At 39.3% G+C, this 19750-nt stretch overlaps 1 protein-coding gene across 6 annotated transcripts in view; it reads right to left on the minus strand.

Moving 5' to 3' along the window:
* Positions 1-4382: 4382 nt before the first annotated feature.
* Positions 4383-19750, minus strand: part of LOC134226810 (1-acylglycerol-3-phosphate O-acyltransferase Pnpla3-like) — a 62185-nt gene continuing 46817 nt past the window's right edge. For 3 of the 6 annotated variants that reach the window (XM_062707808.1, XM_062707810.1, XM_062707809.1), the window contains exons 3-7: positions 17586-17818; positions 16353-17002; positions 14964-15486; positions 14747-14867; positions 4383-5693 (exon numbers count right to left, since the gene is read on the minus strand). In XM_062707808.1, coding sequence (XP_062563792.1) covers positions 5356-5693; positions 14747-14867; positions 14964-15486; positions 16353-17002; positions 17586-17818 — 1865 coding nt within the window. In that variant the 3' untranslated portion in view covers positions 4383-5355. Of the gene's footprint in view, positions 5694-14678; positions 14868-14963; positions 15487-15825; positions 16093-16352; positions 17003-17585; positions 17819-19750 lie in introns of all 6 variants that reach the window. The other 3 variants (XM_062707813.1, XM_062707811.1, XM_062707812.1) reach the window with 3 other exon arrangements.

Here is a 19750-nt window from a genome sequence, read left to right on the forward strand (position 1 = left end):
CATATCCTCTGGGCAAGCGGCCTGAGCGTAACCAAAGTACGGCTCTTTCAACCCGGCGAGAAATGCGGCTAGGGCATCTTCCTCAATAAATGCGTTGATCGCATCCCAGTTATCCTTGTACTTCTGTTTCTGCTTAGCCAAAGTTTTGATATTTTGCGTAATCTCCTTACACCTTGAATAGTATTTATGGATGGACATAGTGTCCATCATTTTGTTTTGCCAAAGTTGGCTCTTGTAAAATGTTAGCTCCTGCCTGTCGCCAAGAGCGTTGGTTAAAATTTCTTGAATTTCCTCGAATGTCTGAGGGTTTCCCGCAAGACAAATTATGTCTTTAGCTTTGCCTTCTATTTTGTGTATTACAGCAGACACATAGATGGCAAACTGATTTGGTGTTACTAGGGGTTTAAAATTTCTAAAGTGTTTTCGACCGTTGTGAGCCAAGCAGTCAACTGCTTTCGGCTACCATCGAATTTTGGGATGACTTTAATTGGATCAGGAAGCTTAAAAAAGTCTTCCATCGTTCCTCTATTTTGTTGCGGCGTTGCAGCGACGTTTGGCTGGTTCAATGATAATGAGTTAATAGCCAGTTGTTGCTGATCTTGCCGTTCCATTAACTGTTGCATCATTTGAGTAAGGCTACTCATCTGGGCGGAAATCTGTTCCATCGTAATGTTTTCTAAAGTTAGAGAGCAGATATCTGGGGTCTCTTCAACTGGGATATGAGAGAATTCACCAGAATCTAAACTGGAAGCTTCTGAGTCTGAGCTACTGTCGGTAATTTTAATTTGTACCTTTTTGAGCAGCGCTCGAGCTTCTTTTAACGCTGACTTGGTTTTGGCATCAAATTAAACCACTGAAAACCACAGTCGAATGCGTATGTAAGGGGACAAAGAAAAATCTCTGTGTGTGAAGTATTTAAGAAGACCACTAAAAGTGTTGATTCGCTTCTCTCTTACTTGCCAAGAAGCCCACGTAAAGTGTTGATTCGCTTCTCTCTTAGTTTGCCTATCTGGTAGTACAAACTAACGACGTGAATGTTTATAAAAATATCACACACTGATGCCCGCTTTGCGGTTGAGTTGCACTGAATGAGGATAATTAAATAAAATTACTCACGATTTTATGCTGTCGTTGTGCGTAGTCCCGGCTGGACGGTGTTGGTTCTCCAAGTGTTCACTGCGGGGGGGTCCTCAAGTCCTAAGCGGTTCACTTTTGATGATAAGCTTCCCTGTGGTGCTTCGGATGTTTCAAGTATTTTGGAATACTTTCCACGGAATCACTTCAATCACGGTTATTAATCGTAACTATTCCACTTTTTTATCACAATGATTCACTCCAGCCAGTTCCGTACGGCTGCGCCAATTATAAGTCTCACAGACTGTTTATTATAAAAAAAATAACTTTATTCACTTTTAATTACATTAATATGGTTTCACTACTTAAGATCTAATTGTAACTAACACTTCCTACTCTGAATAAAGACTAACCGTCCGTTTTCTGATCGAACCCTATTTATTAATTAAATCTGTCTACGCTGCAATACCTGGCCAACGGGGTCGAACTCCTCCAAAACTGCTGACTACACTTGGTAACAACGGTGACTTGGTGGCGTGGTGACTCGGTGGCGCGATGATGTCTTAGCAAGGGCGGTTATGCTGACCTTGCTGGTTGATCGGAAAGGTTCACGCGTAACTATATGTTAGACACGTTTGGTTGGCTTGTTCTGCAGTTGAGCACATGTAATTGTTCAGTTGTTCCTAGCAGGTTTGGTGTGTAGTTCAAAAAGCTTTCGGAAATTGGAGCTTGTAATTAAGCTCGTAATTCCTATTCCTAGGGCGATAGGACATATGTCTACCGAATTAACGTAACATATTGGAGGATTATCACCCCTATTCTGTAGACGTGTCGAATTCGGCTATTCTCGAGTCATTCAAGACGCATAATAAGCACAAATGACAGATTGAAAGTAAATATTGTAACCATAGTTCGGCAAAGGTGTCTATGATCATTGACCAGGAAAATATCCGTTCAATGCGGATTGGATTTTACAGTAATTCAAATTTTTCTTGCAACGTGTTAACCAACTTAAACCCCACATGAACCTCCCTCACTCCGTCGAGTCTAGCGTCGATTAAATGCCTGTCTATCCATGTGTAGGTAGGTATGTGCGTGAACAGCAAACAAAACATCAGCCAATTTTTCATATAGTAACCGATTTTCACGCAACAAGTTGCGGTCATTGCGTTAGAGAGTTTCGCAGAAAATGGTGGTTTTCTACTTGGTTTCGTTCATAAATCTTTTGTAGAATCCGTAATATATTAAAGAAAAAACCTATAAGTTATGGCAAAAACCTTTTCGAAAATATCAATACATTTCATTATGCCACCTAATAAATGATCCCATACCAAAAAGCTTCCAGAAGTATAAGTTTTGGAATGTATGTGCCTAATGCAATATGTTTTTTTTTCTTATACATATCATTAGGCGCCTACTTTGGCAAAAAAGTATTAGAAATCTTAATAATAAATAACATTAAATTTACATGTAGCTTATTCAGATTACACGTAAATAATAATATTATTTACCATTTATAATAATAAATATAATGATAAAGAGTAACTTGATGCTAATCTCCATACATTCAATTTTCTTTCTAATATTTAACTCGATAATTATTTTAATAAATGGCGTAATTTGAATAGGCTACAAGGTTGACACTAATTTCTTCTTCGATTATTTGGCCTGCATTTAAATCACATCACGATCCCTTGAAAACACCTCTTACTTTACTCTCGTTTTACCGAGAAAGAGTTTATTGTCCCTTATTGCATCAGTATTGTTAGTGAAATTTGATAGAACATAACTCATAACAAGCATAACTCATGTAGTACATCCATGCCATATCTTCAATGTTGCGGTGCAGAGCTGATAAGAGAAGATGAATGGCATGGAAATCCAAAACATGATAATCAGGCGATCGACGTGGATCGAGCACTTACCAATTTAGTGAAAATGATTCGCAAAAGATATCCGACTCGTACAAGAAGGAAAGGCACGCATCGAGCAAGTTGTCTTCCCGCCTATGCATAATATGAGCTTTATCACATGATAAATAGTATCTTTTTGTCAAAGTTCATACATCCTTTTTTTCAACTTACATGATATCAGATCGTGATCTGAACAGGCATTCATTCATTCATTTCATTTCATTTATTTAGTTTACATCTAAACAGATAACACTGAATCAACAATTTGACGCCACAATACACGGTTCGAGGCCGCATCTCTCCATCCTCGGATACGCCCCACGCTCGCCAAGTCGTTTTGCACCTGGTCTGCCCATCTCGCTCGCTGCGCTCCACGCCGTCTCGTACCTGCCGGATCGGAAGCAAACACCATCTTTGCAGGGTTGCTGTCCGGCATTCTTGCAACATGTCCTGCCCATCGTACCCTTCCGGCTTTAGCTACCTTCTGGATACTGGGTTCGCCGTAGAGTTGGGCGAGCTCATGGCTCATTCTTCGCTGCCACACACCGTCTTCTTGCACACAGCCAAAGATGGTCCTAAGCACCCGTCTCTCGAATACTCCGAGTACTTGCAAGTCCTCCTCGAGCATTGTCCGTGTTTCATGTCCGTAGAGGACAACCGGTCTTATAAGCGTCTTGTACATGACACATTTGGTGCGGTGGCGAATCTTTTTCGACCGCAATTTCTTCTGGAGCCCGTAGTAGGCCCGACTTCCACAGATGATGCGCCTTCGTATTTCACGACTAACGTTGTTGTCAGCCGTTAGCAAGGATCCGAGGTAGACGAATTCCTCGACCACCTCGAAGGTATCCCCGTCTATCGTAACACTGCTTCCCAGGCGGGCCCTGTCGCGCTCGGTTCCGCCCACAAGCATGTACTTTGTCTTTGACGCATTTACCACCAGTCCAACTTTTGTTGCTTCACGTTTCAGGCGGGTGTACAGTTCTGCCACCTTTGCAAATGTTCGGCCGACAATGTCCATGTCATCCGCGAAGCAAATAAATTGACTGGATCTGTTGAAAATCGTACCCGGCTGTTACACCCGGCTCTCCGCATGACACCTTCTAGCGCAATGTTGAACAACAGGCACGAAAGTCCATCACCTTGTCTTAGTCCCCGGCGCGATTCGAACGAACTGGAGTGTTCGCCCGAAATCTTGACACAGTTTTGCACACCATCCACCGTTGCTTTGATCAGTCTGGTAAGCTTCCCAGGGAAGCTGTTCTCTGAACAGGCATTTGGTTTAAAAATGAACAAATAAATAAGTAAGAAATTTAGCAACATTAGATACTACACTGATATACAATTTTCAACCACAATGAGTTTCTCTAGAAATAATTCATACTACACAAGGAATTGTTTGAAAACTTTTATTTCATCGTAAATAATCACATATAATATAAATAATGGATCTGCAGTTACATCACCGACCGGACTATATTACTTCGCATGCTGCATGAATATAAATTATAGTAAAAAATCAAATAAAATATTATCTATCGAACAGTGAATGCAATGTTTGCCATTGGCCTCTATTACAAACCATACAATACGAGACATAATTTCAAATGGCTAAAATATATTTGACAAAAGTATTCAAGAAAATAAAATAACTACTACGCAATAAAACTTCATGTTTCATCTTACTTTAGTTGAATGTTTTCTCTCGATATGAGCTATTCACTTGGCTACTGCTAAGGTACAATGGTTTCGTTTGATTAGTATTTCTCTATATCTAGCATCGTTTTCTCAGTTACGATCACTATTTACGGGATCTGACAAAGGAAACTCTCCCGATTGCACAGCCTTTGGATAGCTTCCAGTATTGTAACATTCTTGAAGATCACATTCTAGTTTTCAGTTTATTAAAATTAAAAACAAGGCAAAATACGATTTGGTTCGGATACTCGACATGATAAAATACACTGATGAAGAATGATAATCACTCTCACACTCGCTTCATTGCATTAACTTTAGTATTGTTCTTCATTGTCATTTTAGGGACGGTTGGGACTTTGATTCTGTCTAGAAACTTATAGGTTCCTGCCTATTAGTTCCGCTACTGGCACGTCGTCCTTCGTACTCATCCTCAAGCATAAGATTCGATTATAAAACACGCATCAACTTGCAGTTGTGGGTGAACAACTCAACACACTCTTCGACACACAAACTGCACACACACATACATTGTAAGCAAAGATTCTCTCACGTTGCATCCCTGTTTTAGGTATTGTTTGTTATGGTAACTGTATGGATTCCGTTAATGGACTAATATCAACATGGTGTACGTCAGTAGTGGCGGAGGACGCTGTTCCAGCGTGCGTGCGGATCACATTTCGACGATCGAATAGACCGATGAGCTGGGCGGTTGACTGAGCAGAAGCGCGGTAGCTTCCGACAGCAGGGCCTGCTGCTGGTCCGCTTCCGGTTGCAGATAGGCGTCACTGCCATCGCCGTCGCCGGGCAGTTCTTCGATCTGGAGCTGCTGCCACTGCAGCGGAGGCGTTCCGGACGGGTTGTTCTCATCGGCGGGATGACTTTGCTTGTGGGTGTACTCGTGGCGGTAGTGATGCGCGTGCGGGTGCTGGTTCGGATACAGGCACGGTTCCATCAGCTCATCGACATCGATCAGATTGTCTCGATCGTACGAAGGGGTGTAGATGAAATCTGCGGATTGAGATCGGGGAGTAGATGGGATGTTAGTGAAATTTTGAATTCATTACTTTGTAGGTACATTAGCACATGCAACGGTTCGACACACACAATCGGCTGTTGGTAGCTGTTGCTGGCATGAATGGCTGGAACCTAATTCAAATGGTAGGGGCTTAAATACTTCGAGCCAATGACTGTATTTTACATTCTGCAAAAATGGAAAACTGAGCACCGGAAAACGATGTAGTCTCTTTGCACATCCAAGAAAATTATTTAGCTCTTTTTTAGTTGACGAGTTTAGTACAATTCCCTTTGATTCCACCACCTCGTATTACTTTTACATATACGTATTTCGACCTCAGCTGTAAGGTCGTCTTCAGTGTCTCGTACTTGACTCGACTCTTTGCACATATAAAACTAGTTCTACCCAATTGAAAGGGTAGGTGCTTATAAACTATAGCTATTGCTTTCAAGCTGCGTTTTTGAAAACTATTGTTTGTTTTCATTTTTATTTAGAGTGTCAGATATTATAATGTTTGATATCCATGAAAATACAAATAACAGCCAATAAAGTCACGGTGCGGTATAATTAAGCCAACTTTTGATCATTTCGAAATTAAATATTCTCAATAATAAACATTTCACCTAAAAATCGAGTGCAATGTAACTGCATCGCAGATACATCAATGTAAGAAAAGTTTATTATCTAACACCGTTTCTGCCGCATATGTAGCAAGCCTCTACTTGTTTTTGTTTTGTATCTTTTTATGTGTTTAGTAAGCTCCAACAGTTCCAAGGACTCTGGAAATAGATGGACGTTACTAACTCTAGGATCTCACTAACTAATGTTCAAAAATAACAAATTTGCATAAAGCTGAAAAAATGTAACCACCTACTAGTGGTACTGTCTTTCTTCCATTTCGCCAAGACAACAACCAAAAGATTTGGTTCACAAGTACGTTAAATTTCCAATGGAAAAGATATACGTCATTTTTTTAATAAGTGCAGCCGTTTCTGAGATACAATCTATTTAACATAGAATCAAATTTTACTGAAATCATCGATATTTATTGTCCAAGATGCTAGTAATGGGGCAGTCAGTGGTTGATCATTTTCAGGTTATAGGGTTGTGGGAGAGAATATTTAATAATTTATTCTCCGAAATACAATCACAACTTCAGGGTCAACTATTTTGGGAAAGAATCTTTCAACCATACTAATATTTGAAATATGTTACAGCGGAAGGCTTTTATTCAATATTGCACATCAGGATGGACAAATATTGAAAATAAATTCAAAAATCCTTGTACCAATAGTAGAGGACACGTTTGCATTTTTCAACCTTTTGGTATTGGTTGCAGTGTGTAAACTTGTATTTACTATGTTTTGAGCTTACATGAATTAAGAAATATAGTCAGGAGTTGAAATTGTTAAGTTAACAGTGAACTTTGTTGAAAACTTCAGCCGATTTTGTATTTCTTAATTCTATCTTTTGAATTCAACACTAGAGGTCATTCAACAATGACGTCTAAAGTTTAAGGGGCAGGGGTCTAACATTTTGTGACAGTGTGTACATTAGGTATAACAAAAATAGTGACAGAGGGGAAATGGGGGTTGTAAAATTTGAAAAGTAGTAGACGTCATACTTGAATCACCCCTTAGCTTACAACATTTTCAGTAGTACTGGAGTTTTTTGGAACAGTTAATCATTCCCTTCCTCTTCTATGCAGGGACGGGAACGGTTGACATTTCTTTTTATCATTCATTCTGCCACGCAGTCACAGAAAAACAAAACCACGGCAGCCGCAGCAGCAGCCACGACCAAGCAGACGACAGTCAGCACATGATTTTATTATTTTCTCTCCCCATAATTAATATTTCTGTACGCTCATTTCACGACGTATAACTGTTTTAGGTGGTAAATGATAATTTCATTATTCCATGGTCGTTTTAGAGACTAGAACTAATGAATTAGTACCAACGGCTAGCATTCTTTCTAGACTTTGCACCACAGGCAATTAAACTCGATGTTGTTCTGTTCGCGCTGCGCACGAACCGAAACAAAAAAATCTCATGCAAATGTTGACCGCACCGACGGCTCGACTATCACGCAGTAGCAAAAAAACAGTTTGCCTCATCGACAAAAAAATGTCACAATGAGGCGTACATTTTTTTTGGAAAACCATTTCGGTTTGTGCGGGGCGTGAAATTTGACCGGATAAAATGTAAACATTCGCATAATCACAGTGTTTTACTGTACATTTCCCAACACTGCTTCTATGCTACTAGCTAACTATAACACGCGATCATTGCACGAATATTAATGTTTGGTTAAAATATTACATATCATTATCTGGAATCAATTTCTTTGTTTTCCTAGAATTACCTGCCTTTTACTATTTTTTATTTTTTTTTTGCTCATATTGACTCACTGTGCAGAGATTAATATTCATCTTCCGCTATAACATATATATGAGTATGGTTGACTCATTCTTTCATAAAAAGTGTGTGTTTCAAAAAACAAAACATTTAGTTTTCAAAAAAATTTTTTTTTACATATAATGACACCATGCAAGTGACCAACCACTGCTCCAATAGTTACATTTTAATCAATAAATTTCGATGATTTCAGTAAAATTTGATTCTATGTTAAATAGATTCGAAAAACATTCGAAAAAGACCGGAAATTTGAAAAAAACGTTGTATTTTATTTTTAAACTGTTGTATCTCAGAAACGGCTGTACTTAGAAAAAAATTGACGTGTACCTTTTCCATTGAAAATTCAACGTACTTTCATAAAATCGAATTGATAAAAACTTAAAAATAATATTTCAACCATTTTTGAAAAACTAACCTATTTTTAAAAAATATAACTTTTTTGTCCATAATTTCTCCATCATGACCCATAGTGCAAAGTAATACATATAGGGCACTGCACGGTCTGCTACGTCTTTTTCTCGCTGCAAAGAAATTAGAAAACAAGGCCAGTAAACGTTAAAATTTATGAAGAACGAAAGAGAAAGAGAATCGTCCGTGCAGTGCCCAATATTATCTGCTACAACATATCAAAAAATATTTTTTTTTGAAAAATTCCTTTTTGAGAAAATCGATTTTTAAGTTTCATTTTCAGTGTTTGACCTTTTTTTTCACATTTTTTCACATAACTCCATTGATTACCTAAAACTTTGCCAAAGACACCAGAATGGTCGGACAAGCCGTTTTCAAGTTAAATTTTTTTGAAAGTGTTCAAGGTGTCTTTGCTTAGGCCCTTGTCAAAAGTTACACCAGAGTTAAAATGGAAAACCAATGATGCAGATAATGGTTTTTGGCCATTAAGGATGTATATTCAAAATGTCAGGGCAATCAAAAAATACAAATATAATTCGACCTTCGATTTCACAGAGAATTGCGCATTTAGCAAAAAAATGCTGTTTGGCAGAAAAAAATCATTTGACAGTAAACGGGCCATAAGGTCAAAAATTTGCATAGGACAAACGAGACATATGGACGAAAATGTCATATCGTTCGACCACATAGGTCATTTTTCTGCGAAAGTCATTTGATCGAATAGTTCATTTGGCCGAGAATATCATATGAAAAGTGTGGCTTCTATCTGTAAAAAGTAAGAAATGAGAGGTTGGGAGTTCACTTCTCACTTACTGCTACAAACTGAGTAAAGTAAGAAAAAAGAAGTGAAAAAAGAGAAGTAAACAGAAAAAAAAAATTAAAAATGAGACGTCCTAAATCTGATTCCTTACTTCTCACATGTTACTTTCCACTTCTTATAGTGAACAGTGATAATGGGAAATGAGAAATAAGAAGTGACAAGTGAGAATTAAGACATGAGAAATGAGATGTGATTAGTTACAAAGAAGACAACCCAATTTTCACTTATGAGAAAGGAGAAACACGACGTTTCATTTGTCTTTTCTCTCTTCTCCTTCCTCATTCCTCACTCTCATTTCTCTTTTCTCATTTATCACTTCTCAGATCGCATTTGTCACTTTTGTCACGTGGGAAGAGAGAAATGAGGAGTTAGAAGTTAGAAGTGAGGCGCCTCACATCTCCCTTCATTACTCACAAATCACTTTTCACTTTCCTAGTAGCATACATGTTTCACATAGATTACTGCGACTGATATGTGACCCGATTCAGTCACAATCAAGTTGCAGCAGCCATGTTTGTCTGACTTGCGCTGCTCGGGTTTTATGTGAAATGAGATGCGCGAATAGAAACGTTATTCGACGCACATCTCATTTTTCAAATAACTTTAATCATTTCACAGTTTTCAAGTTAACTATTTCTCGGTTCAGAAAACTCCATATACGGTCGTATATTACGTTGAACCAAGTTACATTTTCGATCAAACGGCCCTTTTGAATTGAGACTGCTTATGGCACTTTCGGCCCCGCCAAATAATATTTTCGGTCATATTACCCGTTTGGCCAAATTATGTTTTTGGCCAAATGGCTCTCCCTGTCAAACGACCCTTTCAAGTGGTATGTAATTTTCGTATATGCCTCGTTCACCCAAAAACATTTTCGGTCTTTTGGTCAGTTTGGCCAAATGATATTTTCTGTCAAATAGCTGCTTCTGTCAAACTGACCATAAGACTGAAATTGTTTTTTGAGCGAACGAGGAATATAAAATCATATGCCATTTGGCCATGAAGATTATTTGACTGAAAAAGTCGTTTGGCTGAAGGGTCAGTTGACAGAAAGAGCCATTTGGCCAAATGGATAATTTGACCGACAATTGTATTTGGCCGGCTGGGTTATATGAGCGAAAGTGCCTAGATCAGACTCAATTCTCACATCTCAATCCGCATTTCTCACTTCTCTGTGAAAAGCGAAAAAAAAATGAGGAGTGAGATTTCAGACGTCTCACTCCTCACTTCTCTTATCTCATTTCTCACTGTCTACTTGTTCAGGGTGTCGACTTATTTTCAAAATAAAGATTCGCTGATTTTTCCAGTGTTTTCGTTAAATTTCCAGGATTATAAAAAATACGTTTAATAAACACATAACACAGAAAAATATATTAGGCTCTTTTAGTGGAATGTATTCAACCGTCTAAGCCGAATTAAGTACACATAACATTTCGAAGCAGGTTTCGCGGTTTTATAATACACATGTTGCAGATGATTTTATTATTTTTGAAATAAAATTTTAATACATATGAAGGGTAAATAGGAAATCTATAATTATAGAAGTGGTTGCCATTATAAAATCAGGTTAATCAAAAAAGAGAATAACCAGCAAAAACGTTGTGTTCACTTAAGATGACTGCCATTAATTCTGAAACTATGAAGATTTAATAACATTGAATGCTTAATTTTTTTCTAGGCTCATTTTAGGCAATTTTAAATATTACTTAACTACGAAAGCCTACGAGAATTCTTTGGATTTCTTCTCTTGGAACATTTTCTATTCAAAAGTCCATTCTTTAGGAAATACATCCAGAAATTATTTCGGAAATTTATTTGGAAATTATTCCAGGCAATTTATCAGGATTTCATTCTAAAACACCTTCGGGAATTCGTTCTGAAATAAATCCTAAATTTCATCGAAAATTAATTTAGAAAATCCTTTTAGGATTTACTTTGGGTTCTTTTAGAAATGACTTTGCGAATGGATTTTTAAAGTACATTTGGAATGTGTTTCCAAATAAATACCTGCAGAAATTTTAGAAGGATTGCGAATTCTTTTTTTTTTTCGAATTCTTTTTGAAGTAATTTTCCACTGAATTCCTGAAGGAAAATCCGGAAAAAGCGAATACCTGGATAATTGAGAAGGGATAAATAAGGAGTACGAAATGTGAACTCACGAGATGATCCCGCCATAGGCTACAAGTCTCGTTAATAAATACGTCTCACTTCTCCCTTTTTATTTCTTACTTATCATATTTCTCTTTTAACAGTGACGTATCAATATGGCCAGCTTAGTAAACGACATTTACGATGTTTCGGCCGTATGGCATTTTCGGCCAAACCCAAACCGTTTTCGGCCTTATAATCGTCTCGGGCAAACGTTCAATTCGGCCGAATGAAATTGCATCTAGCCGAATTCCTTTCGACCTAACATGTTGTTTAGCAAAGTGGCGGCCAAGTTCTCCCTTATGGACCCGTTCTGTCACTTCGAGATCGTTTCCGGTCATTTTTCGGTCACTACTTTCGGTAACTTCCCAATCATTCACGAGGCGAATAGTATCTTATGTATGAACAAATATCCGTGGCTCGTGTGTCACTTCCAGTCCCCTTTGATTCACAATTCCTACTTGTGTATAATTCCCGGTCACTTGTTGGTCACGACCGGTCACTTGTGGGTCATTAACGGATAATTTTTTGGACACTTGTGGTTCACTTCCAAAAATTTATTAGTCTTTTTCGAATATTTATGAGTTACGCTTGGTGTCTGATTACTTGTGTGCCGTTTCCGTTTATTGATGAGATATTTTCTATCCCCTCAGAGTTGTTTACGCTTCAATTACGATTCTTTTCTGACCATTCAAAAGTTATATATACATGGGTTCTATGAATCAATTCCTAATACTTGTATATCACTTTCGGCCATTCTAGATTACTAACGGTTTCTGGTGGATAATTTCCGTCTACTTCTGGACACGTCCGGTCAATTGTGAGTCATTTTCGTCCATTTATGGAAAATTTTCGATTTTTTACGAATGAGTATTTATTTGGATGTTGTAAACTAATAAATTTCTGTAAAACTGGACCCATTTTTGGTTATTTAAACAATTACCCACATAAATCCCAATATACAATCACGTTCAATAGAAAGGCACTATTAGCGCCAAAAGTCATATCAAGACAAATTGTGTTTCTTTACGAACATAGTGATAATTCGCAGTAGAAATCATATAAGTAAATATATGAAGAGAAAAACTGAGTCAGTCATTCTATGTTTTGAATAATTATGCGATGTTTGTAAAAACTCGGGCCATGGTTGCTGAAGATTGCTCATTTCTAATTTTAACAGTGAACTGTTAGAACTAGTCAAGTTGTTCATTTAGGATAGAAGATGGAAACTGTTCCAGAGAGAAATATATGGAAAGATACAAAGTAGAAGAGTTATGGAACGGGCCTGGGATTGAACCCACGACCTCCTGCGTATGAGGCAGAAGTGGTAGCCATATGGCCATCAAGCCCGTTAAATTAATAATAATCTATCAAATAAGATCAACTTAATATTAGATAAGATTAAATCAATATTAAACAAACTTGGTTGGTGCGTAACCAAACTGTAACACTAAAGCATTTTTATGGGATTGTAAAAAAAACTGCATTCTTAGTATAATCCGTATTTGCCGACCCAAACCATTGCATTTATCCCATAAGTTGTTTCATACATCTTTTCGAGAAAATCTCATTTAGTAATAAATATTTGCTTTAGAAGAAAATTTACTTTCCCTGTTGTTTTCAATATAATTCAAAAATGTCGCTTTAAGTGACAATCAGAGCCAGGGTTTGTAGAAACCGCTCTCAATAGATAACGAACAGAGATAAAAGAAAGACAACAACTGGTCCGAATCATAACAAGCCATGATACCGTGGTGCATCGAAACCCGTACATTTAGGCACTTCAGTATACGAAAAATTCTCTAGAAAATACAAATCAAATGCAAACAGAACGTTCGTCATTGATCTAACTGCACGAGAGCTTCTATTTCTTGTGTGCTCCACTGTATTGCATTAAAAGCAATGAAAAACATGATTAAATTACGAACAAAATCAACCCCTCCTGAATCGAAATCCGTCCACCATGGACGGATTTCGAATCATAGGATCATAATCCGTACAGATTTTTTCTAACAAAATATTTAAATTAAAGCAGACCAACAGTGTAAATAGCGCAATACGCACCTTGAGAAGCGACCCATTTGTTATTTATGCTGCTGATCTCACTCTATTAATTGCGATTTGCAATTTATTTCAATTTCAGAGCCTACTTACTATTTCAATGGCCAGAAAGCTTACTGTCAAGTATAAGATAAGGATGAGATAAATGATTCATAAATTAATTCCCTCAAACCCCCTTTAATTTACTGATATCTCACGAAGTGGACGGATTTCAGTGCTGTACGGATTTCGGTCCCACACGGTAACAAATTTATCAAACTTGTATACAAGTGCGAAAAAAAAAAGAATCGGATAAGCAGCCCCTCAGAGAAGTGATGATTTTCGCTTTGTTCTCGCTTATTTTGTGCTTTGTAAAACAAGTTAAAATGCATCATCAGAACCAGTGCTCCCCGCATTTGGAGCTTTTTAAAAGAAATTTATCATAAGGTATAGCGTCCCGAATCAGTTCTTTATCATGACAGCTCACGAAAAAAAAAAGTTTCTCACAGTATGCTACATATCGTATATCGGGACTGATTTGCGATTTGGGCATAACTTATATTGCAAACAAACATTGGAAGGCAAATTCCTGCTGTAACGAGCATTTCCCGGGAAAACCACGATATGTATCCGACAGAATGAGCTTTCCTTTATCAGGTAAGGGAATTAGTTTTGGAGAAAAGCATTTGCATTCTTCGGAATATATGAAACAATGTTTGTTTACAAAATCGCAAATTGGTCCCGCTATGTATAGAGAGATGATAAGTGAGAGACTTTCTCATTCTCTTTTGGATTCAATCCCTAATCAGAACAGAATTCAAAAAAAGGACCAATCACTCAACAATTATGGTTTTTGTTTTTATTTCTTCCCTCCTTCTTGGAATTTTTGCTTCTGAACTCTCCAAGTAACTTTGAATTTGGATTCCATCGGGATTTTCCTTAGCTGTAATGAGTACTTATATATTTTGCGTAATTCGTGAAGGTGACGTTAAAAAACGGGAAAATTATTGATTTATTTATATGTAAAAACCTATACCAACACTTTGTCCGAAATAAAAACTCAATAAAGTAAACCAACTAAGCCAGCTACCAAACTACTCAACTCGCAACTATGAAAATGAACCTGGATGACAATGAAGACGTACACACTGACTCATCGATGACGCCCATCTAGGGATCTTATGTGACGATACATCTGGGGACCGGGCCGTACCTGGCTGTGTCGTTTCCCACTCGCTATCGAACTCCAGCTGTTGGTTCACCTCCCGCTCCTGTACCGTCTGCAGCGCCGGGTTGCAATCGTCCGTAATGTCGAATATCTCCGTTACCTTCACCTGCGATGAATTCGTATTAGAACCAAAATCGATTGCCCCACCCCTCGTTGATCAGCTCGCCAAGAATGAGACCTAAGGGTCGAGAGTCGAACTCACCTTGTTGTCCTCGCCCATGTAGCAGTAAGCGTACATGGCGTCATGGTGGGTGGTCGCCTGTAGAATGTGATCGAAAGTGTCGTAGTCTGGATGAACGTCTTCACCGGCTTCCTGGTCCGCCCTACCCCGACCGTACTTGTGATGATCAATTTGATCGTTTTCTCCATTACCCACGGGGCCACCGACACCAGGAATGGCAACTAACTCGTTTCCATTATCCACCCGCACGTCCATCAGAGACCCCACGGAGGCACGGTTACTTAGCCGTTTTGTGTGAGTACTGACCAGTTTTCCTCCGCTACCGAAGTACTCTGTGTAGGCCACCTGACACTCCAAACTGGCTGTCATCTGTACCGAATGAAGTTCCCAATTTTGCAATAAGCTCTTAACTAACAATAGCAATGAGTCACTGAATACCTGCTGCTCCCGGCGAACTCGCTGGAGGATAACGTTCAGGGTTTTGAGGGCAAATTTACTGACCGACCAGAGCTGACTGCCTATGCTGGGAGTCGCTACCAGGAGTCTGAAATGAAATCGGTAAATTGCCATCAATCATTAATTTGTTGGTTTGCGAATGTTATGAGACCCAATAATGAAGAATTTTGTTGGTTATGTGTTGTTTCTAATAATGCTGCCGAAAATCGATTCATGTGGTTTAGTTCAACTGGACATGTATCACAACACCAATGTATTCCATTCTAAATGTGGGTGAAATCATTGTCATCCCACCACCAATTAGTAAAACCGCCTTCCACCGGAACACCAAGAGAAGGACCTTCTCGCACAAACGCTGAACAGCACACACAGAGAGAGACGGTTCGCTTTTCGGCGAACCCTCGAACACATCACAGAGCACCCTTACCGTCTCAACCGTATCTCTAGTGCCTGGAGCATCGGATCCATTTCTGGCACCATTCTGGCGGTGTGGATGTTAACCGTAGATACTTCGTCTCTGCCGACAAGTGCAAGTGCTCGCTGCTGCCGTGTCCGGCATTTACTGCAGCAGGGATTCACCGGCCCACCTACACTAACACCATCCGAACTGCTACCAGCAGCAGTCGAGGGGCAGATTATGTTTCCTAGAACCTTGTACCGGTACTGGCGCCGTTCAACACGTTCGCCAACGGCACTGCCGAGGGGTCGTGGTTAGTAAAAGGAAAAGCAACTACGGGGTTTATTTACATCGTACGAACATAGACGCGAGTTGTCATTCACAAAATGAAACGATTCCACAAATCTACAAGCTGGTAGTACCGTTCTTTTTTTTTTTCAGAAATTCGTGGAACCTAAATCGAATGATTTTTTTTTTCATTCTCTTATTTTTGAACCGATGACATGTGACAAATGTAACGAACACGCATACACATTATAATTTTAAACAATACTCACTTGGTGACGGTAGCGACCATGATGTCCGCTGGCAATGTGGCCGGCAGCGACAATGCCTTCAGCAGTCTGGCTCCCCGGTGTCGGAACACCCAGTTCATTAGCCCCTTATTTGCTTCCTCGATGTACGTTTGGAACACGGTCAGCACTGTGTCGGGCATGCTACCATCGAGAGCATTCTGTCGATGCTCATTACAATCCTTGCACTCACTGCACTCGGGATCGTACTCTTCCAGGAGCTTCTCCTCCAGCTGTTTCGGCTGATCAATAACCGAGAAGGTCGACTGCACCGATAGGCACCGGGTGCAACTGATCAGATTGTTCCGATGGAGGAAGTTCAGTGCATCGTCGAACCCTTGCTGACAGAATGAGGACAGAATTTCCGGACGCGGAGGGAACAGGATGCGCCCGAACCGGTTCATGTTCTGTTTGGACAGCTCGATGCTGGTGTTGGCCCAGTTGACGTGGAACATCTGGGAGCTGTTGTCGCGGGGGCAAATGTCCGACTCGCCGCAGAACGGACTGACAGTGACGGTGTTTTCGTCCAGGGTTGGCAGATTGTCGGAGAATGCCCCGTCCATGTAGCGTACGCCGTGGAAGCGAGGCGGAAGGATCCCGGAGAAGACCGGGATGAAGCACGCGCAGAGTAAGGCCTGGAACGAGAAATTGGGAAATTCTGAATTGGCAGATATCTCAAGAGTGGTATTGACAGAATAATAGCTTTTGCTAAGAAATTTTCACTCGTTATTTCTACTGCGAGGATATCGCAGTACAGGCTAAACATTTAAAAATTGCGAAACAAATCTATTTTTCCAGGGATTTTATATGTTCTGAGCAGAAAATGGACTCGCAAGATTAAAATAATCTCGAATAAGGCTTGGATTTTTCCCAGATGGTTTTTATCAATAACATCTTTCCAAATTTGCTCATGTGTCAGGAAAATTTGATACAAAATTCACATTAATGTTTAAAATGTGAAATGAACTTTTTTTTTTACTAATTTAAATTAAATGTTACTAGTCTCTTTTTTAATTCATTCATGGTTTAAGCCACCAATTTATTACTCGGCATTGCTCCGTCTCTGTGATACAAACAGCGTGAAACCGTTGCAATTTCATACAAGCGTGCCACTGCATCAACCAAAAATTCAGTACTAGAATCTTCAGGGTTTGAGACTTGGCTAACCAAAATTTTCCGTTACAGCATACAAAAAAGCATTACGAAAAAATAGCTTACCTGTAGCAAATCCTCCCGGCTGTTGAACTGTGACACGATCACATTTTTGCCGTCGTACACCCGGGTTAGTGAAACGTGCAGCTTGCCGTTGACGCGCTCGTGCGCATCCGGCGGCAAGAACTTCTGCAGACCCTCCAGCAGGCTCGTTTGAATGTTGAACCGCGGGCTGAACGGACCCAGCGAGTGGCTGCGCGCTTCATTCACCACCCGAAAGAAGTCCGAGGTCATTTCACCTGGAATTGAAAAATAAGTACAAAAATGTATTTTTTAGTTGGAATTTTTGTTTGGCGGGTGGATGATGTAACACGCTTGGTGAAAGCGATTTTCATTGAACAAATCGAAACTAGAAACCAATGTAACCCTGCAAGGAGCGAAAGGCCAACAACATCGACGATGACGTCATCGACACACCTTTTTCTCGAGGCAAACGAGCCTCCAAAATCCGTTTGCAATCCATGCTGGTACAAATGTGGGTCGAGAAGTGGTGGTTGGAGGAATCGGCCAATAAAAGGGACCGGGCGCATAGGCTATGCGATTTCTCAACATGAATGACTTCGCTTTTTCAAACATCGTACGATGTTGAGGTTTGGTAGTATTAGTGCCACTTGTACGCATCTACGCAGTAACGATGGAAGTCACATGTTCCTATGCTTTATGCTACAGGCAGGGTGTTATCGCAGTACGAGCATACATATGCTCAAAATTTCAGCAACGGCGGCGGCAAAAGCGAACGACGCACAAAGGGCTGGGATGACGAAGAAGGCGAAGACGAAGAGTGTGCAGAGGGCGATCGAGCCACAAAAATACGTTGAAGTTTCTAGAAAGAAAAAACAAGGCCCACAACTACGCACCAATCGTTTTTGGAGGCACGTCTCGCCGTTCGGCAAAACTCGGCTGAGAAGTGGAAAGATTATCGAAATAGTGTCTTGTTTTTGGTTTTCGTTTTTATAAGTCGAACGACACGCAACGATCAGACAAATGCGTAGAATGTTTTGGAGTATGCGCAAACAAAACTATTCGAGCGAGCGGGGGCACGTTTCGAGGTCAAACGACAATTGGCTTCGATTGGTGACGAGCCCTTTATGTGATGGCAGAAAAAAATTGTTTGCGCTCGTTTGGGAACATGAGAAACGGATAAGCAAGGCTTGGATGTCTGCTAGCTGCCGGAAGTAAGCGAGACATTTCCGTGTTCTGCCCTCAAGCTGTGCGGTTACGAATTACATTCTTCATGAATTTATAGAATTTCCAATTCAGAAAAACAATTTTGGAGAATAGTTTTGCGAAAATTTTGTAATTTACATGTGCAGCAAAAATATTTTATTTGTCAAACCCAAACTAGTTAAAGTAACTTTTCAGGCAGTGATACTTAGAGCCGAAAACTGCAATCCACGATTGTATCAGAGTATGAGCAATTAGAGTTCAGAATATATGAGCTAAGATAGGGGCTGAATACAGAAATTGTGATATCATCTGAGCTCAGGGTATTATCTCTGATTGTGCAAAAAGATATTATATTGTAGACTAATCGAAATTTATTTGCATGTACAAGACACTGGGGATGTATAAATTATTTGTATAGGCTCTAGCATTGTCAGCCCCATTTTTAAAGTTCAAAAACTTCAAAAGACATGAAAATAAAATATCTGGAACAGAAACTGTAAAACTTCAATTGTGAGACGAATGTTGACAGAAGAGGAAATGTATCACAAATATGAAAATTCAAAATAAATTATTAACTAAGACAATCTTTTAGGAAAGAATTAACTCGACAATGTGTCCAGACTACCAATAATCTGTTTTGAACTCCAAATGCTTATAAACTACCAGAAATTTTAAAAAACTTTGAGAAGCTTTTCGGAATTTCAGAATGTTATACCTCGTATTTTTTCCCAAAGAACTTTCCGGGCTATTATGAAGGCTTCAAGAATAAACAGAATTGACCTTTCCTGTCAAAAAATCTAATTCGCTTAATCGATTCTTTCAATTATTTATTGTCAACTTTCCCAAAGAATAACCATTTTCTTACTTATATAAATATTTCAAAAATTTAAAAAACAATTAAGAGCGGCACTTGTTCGATATTATACCTTTTTTAGTCGAGTCTCCCGAACGGCTTTCGTTTCTATGGAATTTATTTTAAACTAGTCGACCCGGCAGACGTTGTC

This window comes from Armigeres subalbatus, chromosome 3, assembly GCF_024139115.2.
Source record: "Armigeres subalbatus isolate Guangzhou_Male chromosome 3, GZ_Asu_2, whole genome shotgun sequence".
Taxonomy (NCBI): Eukaryota; Metazoa; Arthropoda; class Insecta; order Diptera; family Culicidae; genus Armigeres; species Armigeres subalbatus.